We start from the raw sequence: 23,784 nt of genomic DNA on the forward strand, positions 1-23,784 counted from the left end.
ACTCAGGAGTTACTCCTGGCAGTACTCAGGGGGGGGACCATATGGGATGTTGGGAATCGAACCTGGGTTGGCTGCATGCAAGGCAAACGCCCTACCCGCTGTGCTATTGCTCCAACCCCTGCATTATTATTTTTATTATTATTTTGTTGTTGTTTGGTTGGGGGCCACACCCAGCAGAGCTCAGGGCTTGCTCCTGACACTTGTGCTCAGGGATCACTCCTGGCGGTGCTTGGGAGACCCTATGGGATACCGAGGATCGGACCCTGGTCAGCTACAAGCAGTTTTATAAGTGTGTACTCTCTGTTGTAGTGAAACTATTCCTAACTGGCCCCCAATTCCCGGACATTTTCCCCTTAACTTTATAAAGGAGGAAGACAGACGCCTAATGAATGAGATCGATTCTCTCGGTTCTCCTCCTCCCAAGTTTTGTTCCTGGTACTCGGCCATCCTCAACGTCTTGGTCACCGCCTCTCTCCGGGGAGCCCGCCTTCGCGTTCTGGTGCGCACGCGCGCTACCCCGCCTGACCCCGCCCCTCCGGAGTGACGTCCGTGAGCAGCCAATGACTTCGCGTCCGTCCTACGCAGGCTCCCACCCCCGTGCCAGCCCTCCTACTGAATATTCATGAAGGAGGCGTGCCGCCGCCGCCGCTGCCGCCGCCGCCGCACGCCGAGGCCGGCGCCATGAAGTGAGCGGGCTACTGGGGGTCGCTGCTGGCCAGCGGGCGACGGGACTATCAGAGATGGGGTGGGAGGCCAAGGCCGTGCCTGGGACCCGAGCCAGGCTGCGGGAGCCCGAAGAGGTCGGGAGGAAGCGTAGCGGCAGGGAAGTTTGGGCTGGGCAGCGGGGAGATGCCGCGAGGACCTGGAGGCTCCGGGGGAGGCTGGGGGAGACGCGGGCGGACTTGCGGGCCGGCCGGAACCGATGACCCCGGAGTGGGGGTGGCGGGGGAGCGGCTGAGGACACGGGGACTGACCCTGAGCCCCCGCCGCCAGGCTCAACGTGGACGGGCTGCTGGTTTACTTCCCGTACGACTACATCTACCCCGAGCAGTTCTCCTACATGCTGGAGCTGAAGCGCACGCTGGACGCCAAGGTGGGCGCCCCCTCGTCGCCCCGCATCCCGCTGCCCCCATCCCCCTGGGGCTGCCCCGCCCAGCGACTACTGGCCTTCGGAAACTCTCGGGTTTCCTCCCGGGCGCCGCGGAAGTTTGAGCTGAGCTGCCCTGGGTTTTGGAAACGGGGGTTGTGGAGTTGGGACCCCGGGTGCACAGCAAGAGTGCCTCTGGGGTGCATCGCTTAGACCCCCATTCCCGTTCCGGCAGAGCAGTGAGGAGGGGGTTTGCTGGCTGCCTGACTCAGTGAGGGCCAGGGGGCGAGGTTACCCCTCACCCCCCTCCCACAGCGAACTTTGAGCAATTTTTAGAAACATTCGCGGTTGGCATAGGTGCTGTTGGCATCCAGTCGGCGGTTCTGCTGCTGAGCATTTTATAATGCCCAGGCCGCTTCATCTCACTTTCAATTATTTCTGGCCTCAAGTGTCAGAGTTTGATAAAATGTTGTGATCTTGGCCACATTTTTCTCTCTCTGTGTGTGTGTGTGTGTGTGTGTGTGTGTAACCTTGGGTGTAGGTGCTAGAACCAGGGTCCCCCCAACATGTAGAACCTGCATACCAGCTTTCCAGATCATCCCCCAAACTCTTTTTTTTTTTTTTCTTTTTGTGTCACACCCAGTGCTGCATAGGGGTTACTCCTGGCTCATGCACTCAGGAATTACTCCTGGTGGTGTTCGGGGGAACATATGGGATGCTGGGAATTGAACCTGGGTTGGCCGCGTGCAAGGCAAATGCCCTACCTGCTGTGCTATTGCTCCAGCCTCCCCCAAACTCTTTTGCTATTTTTTTTTTCAAAGTTAAAAGGATAAGGACTTGGGCTGGAAAGGATAGTGCATCGGTAGGGCATTTGCCTTGCCAGCGGTTGATCCTGGTTTGATCCCCAGTACCCCAGATAGTTCCCAGAGCACAGAGCCAGGAGTCAGTCCTGAGCACCTCTGGGTATGGCCCACAAGCAAACAACTATGGGCTTGCTAGGTGTCAGGTTCTGTCCTCACTATACTTGCTTTGTTAAGCTCCTTGACCTTTGCTGGGAATAGGGATTAGGCCCATTTCAGACATGAGGACACCAGGCCCAGAGTGATGGAGCCTTGGCTAAGGCCGGAGCAGTGGGGCACTGTAGCACTGTTCTCCAGCTCTTCGTTGATTTGCTCGAGCGGGCATCAGTAACGTCTCCATTGTGAGACTTGTTGTACTGTCTTTGGCATATTGAATACGCCACAGGGAGCTTGCCAGGCTCTGCCGTGCGGGTGGGATACTCTTGGTAGCTTGCTGGGCTCTCCGAGAGGGACGGAGGAATTGAACCCGGGTTGGCCACCCTCCCCGCTGTGCTCCAGCCCAGAGCAGTGGTGCACTTACTGAAAACCATTCAACAAAGAAGGGGTGTGGGTGGGAGGGGGATTCAAACACACGACCCCTGGAGCCCAGAATAAACAATCGTGTTGTTCCTCTATTCCATCTGGGGGTCAGGGGGTGCATCCCCAGGACCTGGACCCTGGGGGTCTGAGAGTCCGGGTCTCATCTCACCTGTACCACATAGGGCCATGGAGTCCTGGAGATGCCCTCGGGCACTGGGAAGACTGTGTCTCTGCTGGCCCTGATCATGGCTTACCAGAGGGTGAGTGGCAGGCCTGGCCAGGCCGGGAGGAGGCCGGTCTGGGGAGGAAGAATACTGAACCAGTTGTTGGCTGCAGGCATATCCGCTGGAGGTGACAAAGCTCATCTACTGCTCAAGAACTGTGCCCGAGATCGAGAAGGTGAGCTGGGCCCCCTCCGAGAGCTGCTCCCTTTTCCCCGGAATTCATCCCTCCCGTGCTTGCCATTATCGCGTGGGGGATCTTGGGGACCTTGGCAGGGCTCTGGGCCCAATTCAACTCCTCCTGGGAACAGGTGATTGAAGAACTGCGCAAGTTGATCAACTTTTATGAGAAGCAGGAGGGCGAGAAGCTGCCATTTTTAGGGCTGGCGCTGAGCTCCCGCAAGAACCTGTGTATTCATCCTGAGGTGAGCCCCGTCTCCTTGGAGCCCCAGCCCCCAGGGTGGAAGAGCTCCTTCCCCCAGCATGAGTCCAGGAGTCCTGGGGGGTCTGGTCTGCAGGATCATGCAGAGTTCCCGTCTTAGCTCTCACATGCTGGCTCTATTCTTCACCCAGGCAAGGACACATCTTCCAGGGAGTCTTCCTACTCCACCCCAGCCTGGGGAAGGTTCAAAGGGCCGTTCTTCCAGAGAGACCAGGGATGCAGTCCCTGACTGTGCCTGGGAGTGACTGGGGGACCAAATGGTGCTGGGGATCAAACCTGATCCTCATTTACTTGTTTATATGTTTTTATTTTTATTTATTTTTTTGCTTTTTGGGTCACACTCCGCAATGCTCAGGAATTACTCCTGGCGGTGCTCAGGGGACCATATGGGATGCTGGGAATCGAACGTGGGTCGACCGTGTGCAAGGCAAACACCCTACCTGCTACTATGGCTCTAGCCCCTACTTATTTATTTTGGTTTTGGGGTCACACCCAGTGGTTCTCAGGACTTACTCCTAGCTCTGTGCTCAGGAATCACTCCTAAGGCTCAGGAGACCCCATGGGATGCTGGAGATGGCCCCTGGGTTGGCCACCTGCAAGGCAAGCGCCCTGCTTGCTGTACTCTCACTCAGGCCCTGATCCCACATTTAAAGCATTTGCTCCTCTGATGAGCTCTCTGGCCAGTCCCTGGACCACTCTTGGCTCTTGAAGTAAGACCCTATTCAGGAATAAAGTGGACTGAGGTTCCCGTGTTCCAGATGTCCCAGTCTCCCCCAGGTGGGGCAGGAAGATTCCCATTCGCCAAGTGTGGTTCAGAGCCCCGGGTGCCGGGTTCAGCCTGTCTGGGTCCTGAGATGTCCCTGAGATGGCCCGCGCCTTCTCCCCCAGGTGACCCCCCTCCGCTTCGGGAAGGACGTGGATGGCAAGTGCCACAGCCTCACGGCGTCCTACGTGCGTGCCCAGTACCAGCAGGACTCCAGCCTGCCCCACTGCCGCTTCTTCGAGGTGCCCGCGGAGCAAGTGGGTGGAGAGAGGGCAGATGCACTCGCGCCCACCCCCTCTGACCCCGTGCTCCCCCATCCCACGTAGGAGTTTGATGCCCATGGGCGTCAGGTGCCCCTCCCTGCTGGCATCTACAACCTGGATGACCTGAAGGCCCTGGGGCAGCGCCACGGCTGGTGCCCATATTTCCTTGCCCGCTACTCGGTGAGGAACGGGTGGGTGGCACTACATGGTTACTCTCTGTCCATCTCGCCTGTCCACCCGCCTCTTCTATTGGTTCGCACCTGTGCCTGTTTTATCTTACTGGTCCCCACCTCTATCTGTTCATCTTTCCTATTGGCCCGCACTTGTATCCGTCTCTCTGATTGGTCCACACTTGTATCCATGTGCATCTCAAGTGGTCCGTGTTTGTCTCCGTCCCTCTTTCCAACTGGCCTGCGCCTGGTGTGTGTCTTTGCTGATTGACGTCAGTGCCTTATCCCAGTCCGTGGTGCCTTACCCCCAGTCTGTCCACCCACCTGTGTCCATCTCACCTCACCTTTGTGAACCCACACGAAGTGAGGTGGGCCAGGACAGAGCAGCGGGGGTCACACTGTCCTGCCCGCCCAGATCCTGCATGCCAACGTGGTGGTGTACAGTTACCATTACCTCCTGGACCCCAAGATCGCAGACCTGGTGTCCAAGGAGCTGGCCCGCAAGGCTGTGGTGGTCTTCGATGAGGCTCACAACATCGGTGAGGAGGGGGCCAGGATGGGTGGGAAGGCGGTGCCAGCCCCATTGGCAGCCCGACCGAGTCTCCCCCCTCCCCCGCAGATAATGTCTGCATCGACTCCATGAGCGTCAACATCACCCGCCGGACCCTCGACCGCTGCCAGGGCAACCTGGAGACGTTGCAGAAGACGGTGCTCAGGTGTGACCAGGGCGGCGGTGCCACCCCCACCCGGCCAGACTGGCCCTAGGGAAACCCTGCGTGCCGCAGGAGTCCCTGCACTCTTCCCAACCCCGCGTTCCCGCAGGATCAAAGAGACGGACGAGAAGCGGCTGCGGGAGGAGTACCGGCGCCTGGTGGAGGGGCTGCGGGAGGCCAGCGTGGCCCGCGAGACCGACGCCCACCTGGCCAACCCCGTGCTGCCCGACGAGGTGCTGCAGGGTGAGCCCCGCCGCCCTGCCTTGGCCTGCCCGCGGCGCCCAGCGGTTTGCCTGCCACCGCCCGCGATGCTGATGCCCACCCCCTCGCCCCCGTGCTCTCTCCGCAGAAGCCGTGCCCGGCTCTATCCGCACGGCCGAGCACTTCCTGGGCTTCCTGCGGCGCCTGCTCGAGTTCGTTAAGTGGCGGCTGCGCGTGCAGCACGTGGTGCAGGAGAGCCCGCCCGCCTTCCTGAGCAGCCTGGCGCAGCGCGTGTGCATCCAGCGCAAGCCCCTCAGGTGGGCCCGCCCGGGAGGCGCCGTCATCCCGGGGGCGTGAGTGAGCGATGGACAGGGCCCGGGCGCCGAGCCTGGGTGCCCGCACTCGGGCAGTGGCATGCGACGCCAGATCAGAGATTTGGGGGCGGGGACTCTCACTTCCGGCCGGGCTTACAGGCCCGTGGGAGACTGGGGATGTCACACCCAGAGTTTCTGCTTGCAGAGCAAATGCTGGGGCCCTTTGGTCTGTCTCCTGGGCCCTGGTCAGAGCCGCAGTGAGGGCCAGGGGCGACGCAAGTGAGACAATCTTTCCGAATAACCGGCCTCAGGGAGTTTGACACCCCAACAGCCAAGACAGGAGGCACCGGGGCTGGAGAGATAGCACAGCGGGTAGGGCGTTTGCCTTGCATGTGGCCTACCCGGGTTCGATTCCCAGCATTCCATATGGTCCCCTGAGCACCGCCAGGAGTAATTCCTGAGTGCAGAGCCAGAAGTAACCCAAGTTGCCAGGTGTGACCCAAAAAGCAAAAAAAAAAGACAGGAGGCACCTGCTGGGTCTGGTGGAGCAGGGTGCTGCTGGGCCATCTTCAGCCTCCTTTCCTCCACCCCCCCCATCTCCCCCCCCCCCAGATTCTGTGCTGAGCGCCTCCGTTCCCTGCTGCACACGCTGGAGATCGCTGACCTGGCGGACTTCTCCCCACTCACTCTCCTCGCCAACTTCGCCACCCTGGTCAGCACCTACGCCAAGGGTGAGCTGGCCCGAGCCTGGCAGCAGGAGACCCCATGCGGGGGTCTGGGCGCAATGTGCGGGCCAGGGAACCCCCAGGCTCTTAGGGGCGGCCCCGGAGCTTGGGTGGTGGGGAGCCCTTGATGTATCCGTGTGAGTGCACGAGGCTCAGGTTTGCTTTTTGGTCAGCCTGGGGTTCTGGGGTGTGCACAGTGTGGGGGGAGGGGTGAAGAAGGAGACTCAGATTTCCGACTTGCCCAGGAGAGGGGAGATGGCCTGGAGGGGCCAACATGGCCGACCCGAGTTCGATTCCTCCGCCCCTCTCGGAGAGCCCGGCAAGCTACCGAGAGTATCTCGCCCGCACGTCAGAGCCTGGCAAGCTCCCCATGACGTATTCGATATGCCAGACACAGTAACAACAAAGTCTCCAATGGAGACGTTACTGGGCCCGCTCGAGCAAATCGATGAACAACGGGAGGACTGTTGTTCTAATTGGGTGGTGCCCCCCCCCGCACAGTGCTCAGGGGTTCTGGGGGCCGTCTGGCCATCCTGAGCCCCAGCTGCATGGGCCTGGCAATGCAGAGCTGTGGGGGACCAGCAGGGCTCCACCAAGTGTACTCCTGGGACCAAGGAGCTGGGGTGGAACCCCGACTCCCGCCCCGTGAGCCACTCCCCTGCGGCCCATCAGGATTTCCTTGTTCCCTCCTTGGCTCGAAGCTGGCCCAGGGCCTAGGCTGGTCCCTGGGGATCGCTTTTCTATCCAGGAAACCAGGTCAGGCTTGGCCGAAGCCGCAGGACGACAAAATCCTGCCCTCTGCCCCTCCCCCATCTCCCCCCACCCCATCCCTGGCCCAGGCCTTCCTGCTGCAAGGGCGGCTAGAAACACCTTTCTTCCTCCATCCCTCTGGTCCACCTTGTCCTTCCTCTGCTGTCCTGGGGTGTCCCTTGCTCCCCCTCCGCCACCCCAGTCACTCTCAGAACACCCTTCACAACTTCCTCCTCCTTATCCTTCAGTTCTTGGAGCACTGCCACCTCCTTCAGGCAGCCCCTTCTGACTCCCCGGCTGGGCTCCCCTCTCCTATCCCAGTGTCCCCACCACTGAACTGTGATAGCCAAGCTAGAATTGTCTCAGTGCCCGCCATGTCTACTGCATGGGACCGGACCCTGAGGATGTGTGACTTTTTTTTTTCCCCCCACTAAGTGAAAGTGAGCAGGGTCGTGGGTTTGCACATTTGCCCGGTTCTGGTCTCTGGGGCTGTCTGTTTTCAGCGGAAGAGAAGTAGCAAACTCCAGGGCTGCAGGATTAGTGCAGTGGCAAGGCGCCTGCTCTGTATCAGCTGACCTGGGTTTGGGTTTGATCCCTGGCACCCATATATGGTCCCCTGAGCCCCACCAGGAGTAAAGGTAAAGGTAAAGACCCTCCCGTTGATCATCGATTTGCTTGAGCAGGCCCAGTAACGTCTCCATTGGAGACTTTGTTGTTACTGTGTTTGGCATATCGAATACGTCACGGGTAGCTTGCCAGGCTCTGCCGTGCGGGCGAGATACTCTCGGTAGCTTGCCGGGCTCTCTGAGAGGGGCGGAGGAATCGAACTCGGGTCGGCCATGTTGGCCGCTTGTAAGGTGAACGCCCTACCGCTGTGCTATCGCTCCAGCCCACCAGGAGTAGGGGAGGAAAAAGGATCAATTTGGAGAGGGGGGGGGGGAGGGAGGGGAGGAGAGGCTTTCTTGAGACAGATCTGCCCATGCAGAAACTTGCCCACAGGGGGGCCAAGTGTTGGTTCTGGGGTCCCCAGGAGGGTCTTTGAGGACCCCTGATGACCAAATGGAGCTGCCTAAGGAATGGTCCATGCAGTGGTGTTGGAGGCAGACAGGAGGCCCTCAAGCAGAGCAGGGAGATGGGCTGGGGGTGGTGAACCCCCCACCCCCGAACCTCTGAACTCTGGGAGGAGTTGTGGGGAGCTTCTTCAGAGCAAAAGAGGGATGTTACCTGACTCGGGGGTGGGGGGTCTCACATTGAGGTGGAGGATGAGTAAGGAAGGGGTCTTTGAGGGGAGCTGGCCTCTGGCTTGGATTCAGGCTTAGAAAGGGGGGGTGGCAGGAGGCTTGAGGCATGGGCGTGGGGATCCCATTGGTGGGATGAGGAGAGTTGGGGGCTCTGGGCTTGGTGTTCCAGCCCTGGGGAGCCCCAGGCGGCATGCGTGCTGCGGTGGGGGGCGTATTGGGTGGTGTGTGTTGGGTGGTAGCTGCTGTGGTTTCAGTGGGGAGCCAGTGGCCGACCAGGTGTGTTAAAGGGGAAGGTTTTGGGATGTTCCTGCCCCCCCCTCGCAGGTTTCACCATCATTATCGAGCCCTTTGATGACAGGACCCCCACCATCGCCAACCCGGTCCTGCACTTCAGGTGAGGCCAGCTATCCACACATACGCCCGGGGTCCAGCACCCTGCCTGGTGCCCACCCTCCCCTCTGCTCCCACAGCTGCATGGACGCCTCGCTGGCCATCAAGCCCGTGTTTGAACGTTTCCAGTCAGTCATCATCACTTCTGGGGTGAGGCTCCCACCGTCCCGTCGGGGCTCCCCTCCCCTGCCAGGGCAGCTGGTGCCCGCCGGGCCCTGCTGAGACCTCGCCCGCTGTCCCCGTTTCAGACGCTGTCCCCCCTGGACATTTACCCCAAGATCTTGGACTTTCATCCCGTCACCATGGCGACCTTCACCATGACACTGGCCCGGGTCTGCCTGTGCCCCATGGTGCGTGTGCAGGGCCACTGGGAGGGGTTGGGGGTGTTCCCACCTCCTCTCTTGAGCTCCCACAAACTTGGCTCAAGACTTCATCCTCCTCCTGGTCTCTCCTCTGTAAACTGGGAGAGTTTTCTGTCTTCGAGGGCAGCTGACAGGCTTTTGGGAAGTGGTCGTCCCCCCACCTTGCTGTACCCTGACCCAACCTCAGGCCTGGCTATTATCCCGGTTGGGGTCACTCTGGAAAGTGGGCCCCGTGCATGTGCCATCCCAGCCCCTCTGCAGCCGGCCAGCCCATGTGCTTTAGAGTGGAAGCTTTGGGGGGTGGGGCGATGACTCATGGGGCTGGGGTCACTTTGCCTATGGGAACCCTGGATTCCCTCCCCGCACCACATAGCTGTATCCCACCCATTCCCACCAGCGTCTCCCCACAAAAAAAAACAGAAGGAATATTTTCAGACTTCAGGGACATGGTGGCCATTAAAGAGTCGATTTGTGATAAACTCGGGCCACTGAAGCAGGTGTGAGCTGCCTGCTCCAGGCAGGTGGGCTGCTGGAGTGGCTTTTGCCAAACTGGAACATCTGGGTCTCCTGTGGCCTTGGAATTGCCAGGGCTCCTGGGCCACCCCACACCCCGTTTGAGGAGGTTGCAGGTGGCAAGACCCGATTTTCTGGAATTCTGGTGAGGCTCTGGTCAGAGTCTGTTCCTTGTGGCAGTGTGGCCCAGGCCACTCACTGACCCTGAGCCATGGTTCACAGGGTGGTGAGGGGCCCTTCCCAGATGCCATCTATAAAAGCTGGAGGGAGGGGGCACTGCGCCCCGGGGGTGGCTGGAGCCTTTTTGGTGGGTGACCTCTTGGGCTCTCTCCAGATCATTGGCCGCGGCAACGACCAGGTGGCCATCAGCTCCAAGTTTGAGACCCGCGAGGACATCGGTATGCTGTCCAGGGCATGGGGGGGGCAAGTGGTTATTGGAGGGGGTGGTTGTCACCATGGGGTCACAGTGATGACCCACTCCAAGTAACAGGGCGCGGGCTATGGAGGGGTGTCAGGGGCTGTCCTGGCCCTAACCTGGGGCATGTTGTTGCCGGAAGTGGGGGCCTCCTGGCTAATTCTGCACGGGCTTCTGACTATAGCTTTGACTGGTCATGTGACTCGGCCTGCCACAGGGGAGTGAAAGGCCCATGGTCCCCCCCCCAGGACGAGAAGGGGAATGGAGGCTGTGTGGATTCAACTTTAGTAGGGAATTTAGGAAGTACGTGAAGTTCGAGACAGGTGAGACAGAAAGTCCTGACCCCACCCCCACCCCACCCAGCGGTGATCCGGAACTATGGGAACCTCCTGCTGGAGATGTCGGCCGTGGTCCCCGACGGCATCGTGGCCTTCTTCACTAGCTACCAGTACATGGAGAGCACTGTGGCCTCCTGGTACGAGCAGGTAGGCTGCGTACCAGGGCCCGTCCCCTGGCCCCGCACAGGGTGCCCCTCCCTCATCTCCGCACACCTTCGCGACTTCTATACCTCTGGGAGGGGGGCACCCCACCTTCTGGGTTTCTGGTCCTCTTGCTGTTCTTTTGGGGTCCCCCTTATGCACCTAGGGGGCTTGGTGTGGGGATTCGGGGCAGCAGGGCTGACAAGCTTGTAGAAGGTTCTGAAAAGCTGCTGAAGACCTTTGCTGGAGGTGTGTGTGAGGTCATGGGGCTTTCTGGAAGGGGCTCCAGCTGGGCACTGGGTGGGGGGGGCTACTGCCCAGTTTCCTGAGTGCCCTCAACTCATGCAGGGAAGTGGTGTGGTGCGGGGGTGGGGTGTCAGAGCAAGCACTGGAGAGGGGTGAGCCCGGCTGACCCCAGGGCGGAAGATGGGGGCCGGGACTAAAATTATTCTCCTGCAACTCCTGCTGCACGGCCGGGGGGATCTGAGGTCTGCGTGTTGGGCAGCCACCATGGCCATGGTCCGAGGAGAGCGCCCCCTGCCGGTGCGCGCCTGCTCCCATACCTGGGCGTGGTCAACGGCCCGCCCCCCCCCCCATCTTTCTACCAATCACTGCCCTCCTGGAAGTGGGGCCTGGTGGGCACTGGTTAGGGTTGCCTGAGAGGGTGAGACTGATCAGCTCCACGTCCCTCCCTCTTTGTTGGGCTGGGGAGCTCTAAGGCCGAATTGGGGTGACATGGGTGGCTGCATCACTAGCACTACTTCTTGTGTGTGCCCCCCCCCCCCCACCTCCGCTCTCCAGGGCATTCTTGAAAACATCCAGAGGAATAAGCTGCTTTTCATCGAGACCCAGGACGGAGCCGAGACCAGCGTGGCGCTGGAGAAGTACCAGGAGGTGGGCACATGCGCGGGTGCAGGGGCAGCGGGATGGGGGAGGGCGCGGCCCAAGGCTGGTGATGCGATTGACATCTTGGGTCCCCTCCAGGCCTGCGAGAATGGCCGTGGGGCCATCCTGCTCTCCGTGGCCCGTGGCAAAGTATCTGAGGGCATAGACTTCGGTGAGCTGCCGGCCTGCCCCCTCTTCCCCCACCCCCCCAGCATCCTGGCCTACCCCTCTACCCCCGCCCCGTCACCGCCTTCTCTGCCCACAGTGCACCACTACGGGCGGGCTGTCATCATGTTCGGTGTCCCCTACGTCTACACCCAGAGCCGCATTCTCAAGGTAAGTAGTGGGGGATGGGATCACTGGGCACAGAAAGGTGGGGGAGGGGCGTGGCTGGGCTATCCCCCCACCCAACACACACGGACCTCTCCAGGCACGGCTGGAGTACCTGCGGGACCAGTTTCAGATCCGTGAGAATGACTTCCTAACCTTCGACGCCATGCGCCACGCAGCCCAGTGTGTGGGTCGCGCCATCCGGGGCAAGACAGACTACGGGCTCATGGTCTTCGCAGATAAGGTGAGGGGCTCGGCGGTGGGGGCCCTGCCTGTTCCCGCACGCCGGAACCTGGGCAGGGGACCCCTCACTCCCTCCCCACGTGCTTTTCTACTCCCAGCGGTTCGCCCGCGCGGACAAGCGAGGGAAACTGCCCCGCTGGATCCAGGAGCATCTCACCGATGCCAACCTCAACCTGACAGTGGACGAGGGGGTGCAGGTGGCCAAGTACTTCCTGCGGCAGATGGCGCAGCCCTTCCACCGGGTAAGCGCCCCCGTCCGCGTGTCTGCGGGATGGTCTCTGCCTCCCCTGGCCTGCCCCCCTCCCCCCAAACATTGCCGTGTCCTCGGCAGGAGGACCAGCTGGGCCTGTCCCTGCTCAGCCTGGAGCAGCTGCAGTCGGAGGAGACACTCCGGAGGGTGGAGCAGATCGCCCAGCAGTTGTAGCGCCCCCCAGTGGCGGGACCTCGAAGACCACCCAGCACACGCTCCCAGCTGCCCACTGACACCTTTAATTGGTCTTTTGTGGTGGGAGAAGCAGGCAGGGTGGGAGGGCTTCCCCAGGAGGTGGGGAGGGAGGCAGAAGGCCACGCGTGTCCCTTCCCCCGCATCACTTCCCGAAGCGCCGTGTGTGGTCCTGCGCACTTCAGCGAGGGCCCAGGTCCTGGGTGCTGGCGCTGAGGGTCCGAGAGGCCTCGCTCAGTTGGCGGCTGGAAAACTGGGGACCACGAGAGGGTCAATTGCCCGCTCTCGGCCCGCCCCCCTCCCCCTCCCACCTCAGCGGCCAAACCAGCCCAGGGGCACCTCACCTGGGCGCCAGCAGCCTGCGGGGCGTCCGTGTTCAGCACGCCCAGCGACATGGCGCGCTTCATCCTGCAATGCAGGGGGAGGCCTGGGTGTGTGACCCCCACAAGCCCCAGGGGTCCGGGGCGGCGCCCCCCCCCTTGCAACAGGGCACTCACCCGCCGGCCCCTGCGGCCACCTCACCACGCAGTCGCGACACCAGCTTCTCGCTCCCGCGCCGGATGGACTCTCGGAACTTTGAGAAGGAGCTGCTCCGCCGCAGGGGCTGGGGGGGACACCAGTCAGCCCCCCACTCCCCGTACGCCAGCCCTCGGCTCCCCGATCCCGCCCTGCCTCACCTGCTGCTCTGTGACACCAGCTGTGCCTGTCGCGGGGGCCCCTGGGGAACAACAGAAAGGGGGTGGTCGTTGCGGGGAGGAGGGGAGATACAGAAGCGCGGGGGGCGGGGCGGGGGCGGGGCTCACCCAGAGGGGCGGGCAGGTCCTCCCGGCGCAGGATCTCCTTGTACAGCGCCTCTGCCTCCTGGTACTTGTTCTGTTTCAGGTAGGCAGACGCCTGCAGAAGAAGTGGGGGGGGGCATGGTGACCTTGCGCCCGACCCCCAGCCTGGGCCCCCGCCCCCCAACACCACCTCTGTGCCTCTTCCATCTCCTCTGCAGGAGTGGGGACGCTGGCCCTCCCACCCCCGGCTCCTTTCAAATCACGCTGTAGGGAGAGACCCAGATGGGGGGCTCGCGGGGCTGGGGGGTCCTCCCAATAAACATCTAAGTGTGTCTCTGGTGCCACCGGCTCAGCTTCCTGCTCTTCTCTAGCTCCTGGACTTCGCGCCCTTGGGCGGGGTGGGCTGCGCCCTCACCAGGTTGTTCTTGGTCTTGGCCACGTTGGGGTCGTGGGGCCCACCCAGGGCCTCGTAGATGCTCAGCGCGCGTGCGTAGTGCTGCTCCACCGCCTCGAACTTGCCCTGGTTCTGGCACAGCAGCGCCAGGTTGTTCAGCTGCTTGGCCACGTCCGGGTGCTCGGCGCCCAAGACCTGGGGGGCACGAAATGCCAGTGTTCTGGGGGGGCTCGGGGTGGGGGGTGGCGGCCAGAACTGTCGGAGGGGAGGGTCATGACCAAAGCGGGGACGGCGATCCAAGACCCACCCTGACCTGGTCAGGCGGTCGGGTTGGGGGTGGGGTTTGGGGAACCCACAAAACGGGATAGGGGGGCACCTTTTCCCGGATCTCCAGGGCACGCTGGCATAGGGGCTCAGCCTCGCGGTAGCGCCCCCGCTTCCCATAGAGCACGGCCAGGTTGTTGAGGGTGGCGGCCACCTGCGGGGGGTGGGGGGACATGTGTCAGACAGCGGCAGGCCGCCCTCAGTACCCTTTGCCTGTCCCAGAGCCCCCCAACTCACGGCAGGGTGCTCGGGGCCCAGCGTCTGCTCCCGGATCTGCAGGGCATCGTGGAGCAGGTCTGTGGCTTCTTTGTATTTGTTCTGGTCCCTGCAAGGCCGGATGGGGGCGGGGACCTGGTTGACTGGGCCAGGCCTGGTCTGTGGGGAGGAGGGTATGGGGGTCCCTGGGGGTCCCACCCCCTCGGCACACCTCCCTAAGCTTGCGCCCCTGCCGCCGGCGGCCCGCGGGCCCTCACCGGTACACCAGCGCCAGGATGTTGAGCATGGTGGCCACGTCCGGGTGGTTGTGGCCCGAGCTCCGCTCCAGGTCCTCGAGGGCCTGGCGGCAGAGTGGCACCGCCACCTCGTAGCGGCCCTGGCCCGCGTACTGGATCACCAGGTTGTGCAGTGTGCGCAGACGCGCGGGGATCTCGTAGCCGCCCTGCTGGGCCGCTGCTGCCCCTGCCGCCTCGGGACCTGCAGGGGCGCCCCAGGAAGGCGCACACACTGGGATGGGGGTTCAGCTCCATCACCCCCGCCCCGCACCCACCCCTACCTCTCCTCCCCACACCCCTATTTCTCCTCCCCCCACTCCGCACCCTATGTCTCCACTCCTCTCTCCCCACCCCCCAGCACCCCTACCTCTCCTCCCCCTCTCCGAACCCCTACCTCTCCTCTCCTCTTCCTCGTTGGGGAACAGGGAGGCCAGGCTGTCTCGGCGAGGGGGGGACTCAGGCTGCTGCAGAGCACGGGAGAGGCTGGGGGTCACTTGTTTGAGGGGTGATGGAGGTCTTGGAGAGGGCCTGGGGGCTCACAGGACTTGGGTGGGTGGGGGGTCTGCACAAGATCAGGGCCTCTGAAGGGTCTCTGGTCTTGGACCTCACTTCTTAAACTATCAGTGACCCACAGGGGCTCCCACGATTGGAGGTGAGGGGCACAAAAACTGGCGAGGGTCAGCGGTTCCTGAGCATGGGCTGGAATGATAGCACAGTAGGGAGAGCGCTTGCCTTGAATGCATTCGACCTGGGTTCAATCCCCAGCACCCATATATGGGTCACTGAGTCCTGCCAGGAGTGATCCCTGAGTGCAGAGCCAGGAGTAAGCCCTGAGCACAGCTGGGTGTGACTCCCCCACCCACCCCGCCCTGCCAAAAAAAAAGGTTCATGAGCGTGTAATGACCAGACTCAGTTAATTCAGACTCAGTTAATTCAGACTCAGTTAATTCAGACTCAGTCACGCACAAATCCACATTGTTTCCTCCAATGCCAGCCTGTCTTGCATTTCTCAGGTGAAAATGGGTTTCAGGGAACCTTTTCCTAGGAAAGATTTTTTGGGGGGGTCACACCCGCTGATGCACAGGGGTTACTCCTGGCCCTGCACTCAGGAATTACCCCTGGCGGTGCCCGGGGGACCACATGGGATGCCAGGAATCGAACCCGGGTCGACCATATGCAAGGCAAACGCCCTGCCCACTGTGCTATCACTCCAGCCCTGGGAAAGATGTTTTCTACTGGGGGCAGGAGGGAGTTGGGGCCACACCCAGTAGTGCTCAGGGGTCACCTCTGGCAGTACTGGGGACTCTGGCATGGAGCTAGGGAATGAACCGGGCTCAGCTGTGAGCACAGAGCCTGAATCCTTGTACCATCTCTGGCCCCTGGAAAAGCTGAAGCATCCCTGAAAGGGGCAGTGGACAATCCCTCCCCACACACACCTGGCTCTCGGCGGGTGGGTCATATTGCTGCAGCTGGCTCAGGAACACCAGGTGGTTCTTCTCCTCCTCCAGCTGTGCCACAGCCTCCTCGCTGGCCTGCAGCCGCCGCTGAGTCTCCTCCAGCTCCTCCCTCAACCACGCGTTCTCCTGGGCCAGGCGCCGGGCCTGAGCCCGCAGCCGCTGCTTCTCGGCCTCCAGTGCGCCCATGTGGGCTGAGAGGGCCAGCAGCACCTGTGAGGCCGGGCGGACAGATCACTGGCCACCCCAAGGGGCTGCACGGCAAGCCAGGGTCCCCCATTCTCTCCAGGGCTGCCCCAATTCCTTTTTTCTTTTTTCTTTTTGGGTCACAGCAGGCGATGCTAAGGGGTTACTCCTGGCTCTGCACTCAGGAATTACTCCTGGCAATGTTCAGGGGACCATATGGGATGCTGGGAATCGAACCCGGGTTGGCTGCATGCAACGCAAACACCCTACCCACTGTACTATCGCTTCAGCCCCTCCGTCCCAATTCTTGAGGTGCCCAAGATTGGCTCTGGGGATGCTGAGGCACCCAGGGACCCCTCTGTTCCCACACAGGCATCCAGGGAGTCCCCAAGTCCCCTCAGTTCTCTACAAGCATTGCCAGTGATGCCCAGATACCCCAATCTCTGCCCAACAGGCTCCCTCCCGGTATTCCCGCTCCCCGAGACCGGTGACTCTCCTACCTGGGCTTCACCCAGCCCCAGCTCGATGGCCTCCAGCGAGTGGCTCAGCACCTGCTGCTTCTCCTCCAGCAGCTCCGCGCCCGTCAGCGCGCCCGCCAGGTGCCCTGCCAGGCCGTGGTGCTCAGCCCGCAGTGCCTCCAGGCCCTGGACCACCTGCCGGGTCTGGCGCACCAGCTCCTCGGGGCTCAGGCGCTCAGGGGCCCCAGGGGCCGCCACCTGCACAGACATGGCTGCTCCTGGTGTGGGGGAGGGTGGCATCAGGGTGTCAGGATCATGACAGGAAATGCCCACGCTCATGCCAAGCGGCAGGAGCCCCCTCCTCCGGCTGTCCCCGCTGCCGCCGCCGCAGTTGAAAAGGAGACGGGAAAGCCAACACCCCACCCCACCCGTCCCCTGCATGGCTGGCTGCTCCCATCCCCGCTGGCTCAAAGGACCCCACAGGAGGCAACAGTTGCCCCAAGCAGCTCACCTGGCCCGTCCGCAGCACCCCAGGACCCCTGGTTCCCTGACCTAGAACCTGGGTGAGCTGGGCTGGAGGGCGGGGCGTGTGGGGGTGGCAGCTCTGAGCTCACTCCTGTGCTGGGTGTTTTCCTGGGAACCAGTCGGACCACTGGTGGGGGGCGGGGCCAGAGCAGGGGGCGAGGGGCAGTGGGCCTGGGGGGTAGACGCATCCTCCCAGGGTTGGGGGGAGCTCTGGTGGGTGCAGGGGGGTGCCCATAGGTCGGTCCCAGGGCTGACAGATGACAGACAAGAGCCCCCAGGGAAATGGGGCCCCGCCCTCTGCTGCAAGCAGGCCCGGCCAGCCCAGGGCGAGTGGGGACACGTGAGGCAGGTGTGGTCCGTGGGTGCCACACAGGCCACAAGACAACAGAGGGTCTCGGGCCGGATGGGAAATGGGTGGGGAGGGCCTCGGAGCTGTGGCTTCAGGTGACAGGGTGATGACACCAAAGACACAGTGGCTTTTAATAGACTCCTTCCACTGCTCTGGGCGGGGGGTGGGGCAGGGGGACACCTGGGCACTGGGGCACAGGACACCCTGATCTCTATCAGCATCGGCCTGGGGGCCCCCAGCATTAGCTGGACGCTAGTGCTGATCCACCTGGGGTCAGAGCATCACATGGAGTGGTTCTCAAACCCCTGAGCACTGTTGGGGAGTCCTCCCTAAGAAAGTCCCCCATGCAGTTTGTCACAGGGGGTCAGTGAGACCAGAGAAGGGCCACCGTGATGATGAGAGCTGGAAAAGATTGCTCTGGACAAGAGCTGGGTCTGAAGGGAGGCAGAGCAATATGCATGACAGCCTTTAGTCTCTCTACCCTGCAGAGAGACAGAGAGGTGTCTGCCACAGGGGTAGGCTGGAGTTGGGAGAGAAACTGGGGACACTGGTGGTGGCATGAAATATGCACGGTAAAGGGATGCGTGTTGGAGCATCATATGGCTGAAACCCAACCATGAACAACTTTGTAACTGTGTATCTTATGGTGATTCAAAAATAAAATAATTTTTTAAAAAATTTGAAAATAAACCCACCGAGCAGTACAGCGCCCAGTCTTCTTTTATTTCTCCATCCCCCCCCTTTTTTTTGCAGAGGGGCAGTTCGGGGCACACCCAGTGCTGCTCAGGGTTACCTCAGCTCTGAGCTCAGGGATTACTTTGGATAGAACTTGGGGGACCATCTGGGTGCCACGGATTGAACCCAGGTTGGCTGCATGCAAGGCAAGTGCCTTACCTGCTGTACTATCTCTCCAGCTCCTATTCCACCATTTATGATTTTTTTTCTTTTTGGGTCACACCCGGCAACGCACAGGGGTTACTCCTGGCTCTGCACTCAGAAATTACCCCTGGAGGTGCTCAGGGGACCATATGGGATGCTGGGAATCGAACCCGGGTTGGCTGTGTGCAAGGTAAACGTCCTACCCACTGTGCTATCGCTCCAGCCCTTATTTTATTTATTTATTTTTGGGTTTGGGTTCACACCTGGCAATGCTCAGGGATTATGTCTGGCTCTGCACTCAGGTCACTCCTGGTGGACTATGAGATGCTGGGGATCGAACCCGGAGCGGCCGTATGCAAGGCAAGTGGCCGACCCACTGTACTATCACTCCAGCTCCTTATCCTGTCTTTTAGATATGACATACTCACTTACACAGAGAGCACTTTCTTACAATATTGAGTACAGTACTGCACTGTCCTCCCGTTGTTCATCGATTTGCTCGAGCAGGCCCAGTAACATCTCCATTTGTTGTTACTGTGTTGGGCATATAGAATACGTCACGGGTAGCTTGCCAGGGTTTGCCATGCGGGCAAGATACTCTCGGTAGCTTACTGGGCTCTCCCAGAGGGGCGGAGGAATCGAAATGGGCCGACCAGGTCGGCTGCATGCAAAGCAAATGCCCTGCCCGCTGTGCTATCGCTCCAGCCCATATAGAGTACATACTCAGAAATAATACACACAGACTGTTAAAATACAGTCTGTGTGTATTAAAAATACAAAAAAAATGCAACTCAGGCTAGAGTGATAGTACAGTGTGTAGGGCACTTGCCTTGCACGTGGCAGACCCAGGTTTGATCCCCAGCATCCCATAAGGTCCCCTGAGCCCTGCCAGGAATAATTTCTGAGCACAGAGCCAAGAGTTACCCCTGAACATCACTGGGTGTGGCTCAAAAAACTGGAAAAAAAATTCTGAGCACAGAGCCAGGAGTTACCTGAGCATTGCCAGGTGTGGTCCCCAAACAAAATAAAAACAAACCAACTCCAGGGCTGGAGAGAGAGTCGAGGGGTAAAGGCACTGATCTTGCATGCAGCCAACCCTAGATGAATGACCCTCACCACAAAGGATCCCCCCAAAACCACTAGGGAGTGACCCCTGAGCACTGCCAGATGTGGCCCCAACCCTGGCCCCTCACAAACAACTCAAGGGTCCAGTGGGATGACTTAAGTGGCCGGGCACATGTTCAGCCGGTGTGAGTGTCCAGTTTCCATCTCTGGCACCAAACTTCTCCTAGCGCCACCAGCTGTGACCATGATAGTCCCCATGTACTGATGGAGGTGACCCCTATTTTCAAAACTAGAGAACCCAGGGGCCAGAACAACAGTACAGCAGGTAGGGCATTTACCTTGCCCAAGGCTGACCCAGGTTTGATCCCTGGTACCTCTGGTGTCCCCAAATCACACTCACCTCCCGGGCTGCACCCCAACTCCCAGGGCCTTTGGCTCTGGGAGGGCAAAGCCTGGCATGGCGATGATGCCAGGCCCCTGGGCCATCTGTAGAAATGGGTCCTGTCCATGTATGTTCAAACAGGCCGATAGTAATGTGTGCCCAGGCCTCTTGCAAACTCCCAGCCCCCAGGATTCTCACAGACCTCCTCAAAATCAGTCAACCCACAGCTGGAGCAGCTGGATAGTCCCCCACAGTCGCAGCAGCTTAGACACGGCCACGTGGTGTCTACCACAGACAGGACAATAGCTCCAAGCTCAGGCTCCTCCACTGGGGGTGGGTGTGGGGTGGGTGGGAAGGGCTTAAGGGGGAAGGGTCCAAGGCTGGGAGTTCCCTGGTGCCCATACCCATCCCTCAGGCCCGTGTACAGCAGAATCTGCTCATGAACAGAGATAGTTCAAGGGTCAAGGCGCTTGCCTTGCCTGTGGCAGACCCCGGTTTGATCCCCAGCACCACACATGGTCCCCTGAGCACCAGAAGGGGTGATTCCTGTGCAAAAGAGCCAGAAATAGCCCCTGAGCACTGGCAGGGATGACCCAAACCTGCATCCCCCACTTAGAAATGCCTCATGCGGGGCTAGAGTGATAGTGCAGCAGGTAGGGCATTTGTCTTACATGTGGCTGACCTGGGTTCAATTCCCAGCATCCCATATGGTCCCCTGAGCACCACCAGGAGTAATTCCTGAGTGCATGAGCCAGAAGTAACCCCTGAGCATCGCCGGGTGTGACCCAAAAAGGAAAAAAAAAAAGCCTCATGCTCAGAGACGCCCAGGTGTGGTGCAAATCACTGACTGCGAGAGAGAGAGAGAGAGAGAGAGAGAGAGAGAGAGAGAGAGAGAGAGAGAGCAGGGCCCGTGTCTGGGTCCCTCTGTACATGCTATTGTTTAGGGCCAGGGAAGTGGTGGCTCAGTGGCAGAGCACACGTGGGCATGTCTGAGGGCCTGGACTCGCTCCATGACATCACAAAAGAAACACGTTCAAATGAGACTGTAGCCCCTTGTGACCATGCGGTTGAGTCACTGAATGTGGGGGTGTGGGCTCAAACAATGTGGCCCCCCTCGAAAGCTTCTGAATGGGGCAATGACCAAATATCAACTGCATTCTGAGGTGTCTGTGGCAGCATGCGCCCAGATCCACAGTTTTGGGGCAAAACGTGGTGACAAGAGGAAACAGTTTCAGAATCCCCACTCGGGTTACGACGGGTGTGAGCACGCCATGTCGAAAACACAAGATGTGTGCCTTCATCAAAATAAGACCCCAGAAACCCAAGCACAAGAATTTGTAAGTCTACAACTGTACCTCATGGTGTTTCACTAATAAAATAAATAAATAAATAAATAAATAAGACCCCAGGGGCCAGAGCCATAGCACAGTGGGGAGGGCGTTTGCCTTGCATGCAGCCTACCAGGTTCGATACTCGGCATCCCATACAGTTCCCTGAGCACTGCCCGTAATTCCTGAGTGCAGAGCCAGGAGGAACCCCTAAACATTGCTGGGTGTGGCAAAAAAAGCTTAAAAAAAATAGACTAGTGACAGTACAGGGGGTAAGGTGCTCGCCTTACTCTAATACATCCTGTCCAGGTTCAGACCCCAGCACTGCATGGTGTCCTGAGCACCACCAGGGGTCGTTCCCATGCACAGTCAGAAATAGCCCTTGAGCACTGCCAGTTGTAGCCCAGACGCCCCCAAGACAAAGAGAAAAAACTTTACAGCCAAAGGATGCCAACCCATCTCTAAGCCTTCCTCAGGGCTGTCCTGGTGGGGACAGGGAATTACTCCACGATGTTCATTTGCCCAGTGAGGGCAAGGAGTGAGCATGAGAGGCCCCCCGCCTACACCCACCTACACTGCTCATAAATCAGTCTCTCCCGCTGCGTCACTCTCGACATCATCTCCCGCCTCACAATCAAGTTATACCATCCCCCAAATCCATCAGCCTCCCCATCAGGCATGCACTTGGCGTGGCCTCGCGCCCCTGCACCACAGGAACAGCGATTCCCCTCAGCGCTCAAGCGGTTTCCCAATACACACGGGCAGCCCTCTCAAAAGCCCACCCCCATCAAGCAGCCACTCCAGTCAGGTGTATACGGTGACAGACAGACACCCCCCCAAGCAGCCACTGTCCCCAGGTCACAGCCACACTGCCTGGTGCTCACTCTCACCCAACCGGACAGGAGAACCCTCACAGCCATGCCCCGACTCACAGCCAACCCCAACTCCACACACCTGCCCCAAGCACACACGCACACACGACCACGAACCTCCAACATTCTCGCTTTCTCGTGCTCTCTCACGCGTTCTCTCCTCTCTCTCTCTCTCTCTCTCTCTCTCTCTCTCTCTCTCCCCCCAATAGTACAGCAGGAAGGGCACCCAGGTTTGATCCCCGGTATCCCATATGGTCTCCTGAGCCCCACCAGGAGTGATCCCTAAGTGCAGAGCCAGGAGTAAACCCTGAGCATCTCTGGGTGGTCCCCAAACAAACAAACAAAAAAAGTAAATTAGGCTGGGGCTAGAGTGATAGTACAGTGAGTAGGGTGTTTGCCTGCTTGTAGTCAACCCAGGTTCAATCTCTGGCACCCCATATGGTCCCCCAGCATGCCAGGAATAATTTCTGAGTGCAGAGCCAGCGCAGACACACCTACTCGGCTACACACACCCTGAGCATCGCTGGGTGTGGCCCCCAAACAAAAAATATTCTCTGTCTATGTCTCTTTCTATCTCTCTGTCTATCTGTCTGTATCTCTCTCTCTCTCACACACACACCTGAACTTTATATCCCAAACACTGGGACCCCGTTAGTGATCACCCCCCCCCCGCCAGTCTACACAGTATCTCTCTCTTTCTCTCTCTCTCTCTCTACACACACACACACACACACACACACACACACACCTGATCTGTCTCCATCATACACACCTGAGTGGCACCCGTGGCTTCACAGACACCTGTGGCCCAGAAGTAAGCACGCAGCTACCAGACTACACACATATGCACGGGCGGGCCTGACCGTCCCTGCACGCGCCCACAGCGGAGCTCGATTGCAATCACACGCACCCCTGGGCTTCTGCATCAGCACACACACACCTGAGCTGTCATGCTCCATCTGACGCACCCCCGAGCTCCCGGGCATCACCCCTCTGAATGCCCCCAGCACCCCATCTCACACACATACATACACAGGCCGGCAGAAGGTCGCCCTGAGGGTCAGCCGACCCCCAAACACAAACTACCCAGAGCCCGCGGGCGCGCTCCTGGCGTCCCAGCTGGGCCGTCACAAGGGCCCCGGCCTGAGGCCCCGCCCTGTCCCCCGCTCCTGTTTACCTGCGCACGGGGAGGGGGCGCGGTCCCTGCTGGGCCTCCAGACTCTGGGGAGCCCCGGGGTGGAGAGGGGGGTGTCCAGGGGCCTCCCGGCCCGCCTCCATCCGCCGGGCCGGAGGACCCAGGGGTGCTCGGGGCCCAGCCCTCATCCCCTGCCCCCGCCCCACCGTCGCGGCCCCCAGGGCTCCCGCCTCGCGCTTCCGGCGCCCACCTGGTCTCCGCCGGCTCCCGGGACCGCTCGGCTGCGCCGCGCCCCGCCGAGTCCGCTCGCGGCTCGCACGCCCCGAAGTTCCCGGCGGCGCCCAGCGGGCGGCTCCTTCGAGGGGCGGCGCGGCCGGGCCCCCGCCCCGCAGGTGGGGCCCCGCCCACAAGCAGGTGAGGCCCCGCCCCGCAGCCAGGCGCCCGGGAAAGTCCAGCCCCCCGGCTTTAGCCAGCGGGGCACCTTCAGGGCACGTTGAATCAATCCCAGGACGATGCCAGCGCCCTTGAGACGTGGAAACGGGGGTCTCGGTGCGGCCCGACGTGATGAGTCGGAATCTGGGAGACTTTGGATAGGTCCCTTCTTTTTGGCGGGGTTGTCTCCCAAGCTGTGCTCCAGGAGCTCAAAGCCCCTCCTACAACCCTCTGGCCTTCCAGGCTGGACAACTTTTTTTTCATAATACCTGAAAGTGGCAGTCTCCTGCCCCCGTACCTGGCTATTCCTCGCCAGGGCCCTTGGAGGGGAGCGGGTTGAGCTTTCCTCCCCGCCCTGGCCAGGGCCCCGGCAGCTGAAGACCTCCAGGACCAGCCACCACCA

General features: G+C 60.6%; 2 protein-coding genes across 3 annotated transcripts; one reads left to right on the top strand and one right to left on the bottom strand.

Moving 5' to 3' along the window:
- The first annotated feature begins 1,016 nt into the window (after window positions 1–1,016).
- Window positions 1,017–12,583, top strand: ERCC2 (ERCC excision repair 2, TFIIH core complex helicase subunit). The gene is made up of 22 exons (XM_056135839.1): window positions 1,017–1,093; window positions 2,649–2,726; window positions 2,803–2,865; window positions 2,999–3,112; window positions 4,018–4,134; window positions 4,219–4,335; window positions 4,741–4,864; window positions 4,945–5,041; window positions 5,148–5,281; window positions 5,388–5,556; window positions 6,166–6,284; window positions 8,594–8,663; window positions 8,740–8,809; window positions 8,908–9,009; window positions 9,869–9,932; window positions 10,313–10,434; window positions 11,230–11,322; window positions 11,413–11,485; window positions 11,579–11,649; window positions 11,744–11,887; window positions 11,985–12,128; window positions 12,218–12,583. The coding sequence occupies exons 1-22, from the start codon at window positions 1,061–1,063 to the stop codon at window positions 12,308–12,310; spliced, it is 2,211 nt and encodes a 736-aa protein (XP_055991814.1). The 5' UTR covers window positions 1,017–1,060; the 3' UTR covers window positions 12,311–12,583.
- On the bottom strand, window positions 12,477–23,277 carry KLC3 (kinesin light chain 3). Of its 2 annotated transcripts, none has more exons than XM_056135841.1 (13): window positions 23,200–23,277; window positions 16,457–16,692; window positions 15,753–15,983; window positions 14,711–14,777; window positions 14,299–14,518; window positions 14,063–14,150; window positions 13,878–13,979; window positions 13,523–13,696; window positions 13,132–13,222; window positions 13,006–13,046; window positions 12,826–12,932; window positions 12,673–12,736; window positions 12,477–12,581 (listed from the first exon to the last, which is right to left on the bottom strand). In XM_056135841.1, exons 2-13 carry the CDS (start codon window positions 16,682–16,684, stop codon window positions 12,510–12,512), a joined length of 1,485 nt encoding a protein of 494 aa, XP_055991816.1. In that variant the 5' UTR covers window positions 16,685–16,692; window positions 23,200–23,277; the 3' UTR covers window positions 12,477–12,509. The 2 variants fall into 2 exon arrangements, with proteins under 2 accessions (XP_055991816.1, XP_055991815.1); XM_056135840.1 differs by having other exon boundaries at window positions 14,711–14,780.
- Between the last annotated feature and the right edge of the window lie 507 nt (window positions 23,278–23,784).

Source organism: Sorex fumeus, unplaced genomic scaffold (assembly GCF_029834395.1).
Source record: "Sorex fumeus unplaced genomic scaffold, SorFum_2.1 ptg000122l, whole genome shotgun sequence".
Taxonomy (NCBI): domain Eukaryota; kingdom Metazoa; phylum Chordata; class Mammalia; order Eulipotyphla; family Soricidae; genus Sorex; species Sorex fumeus.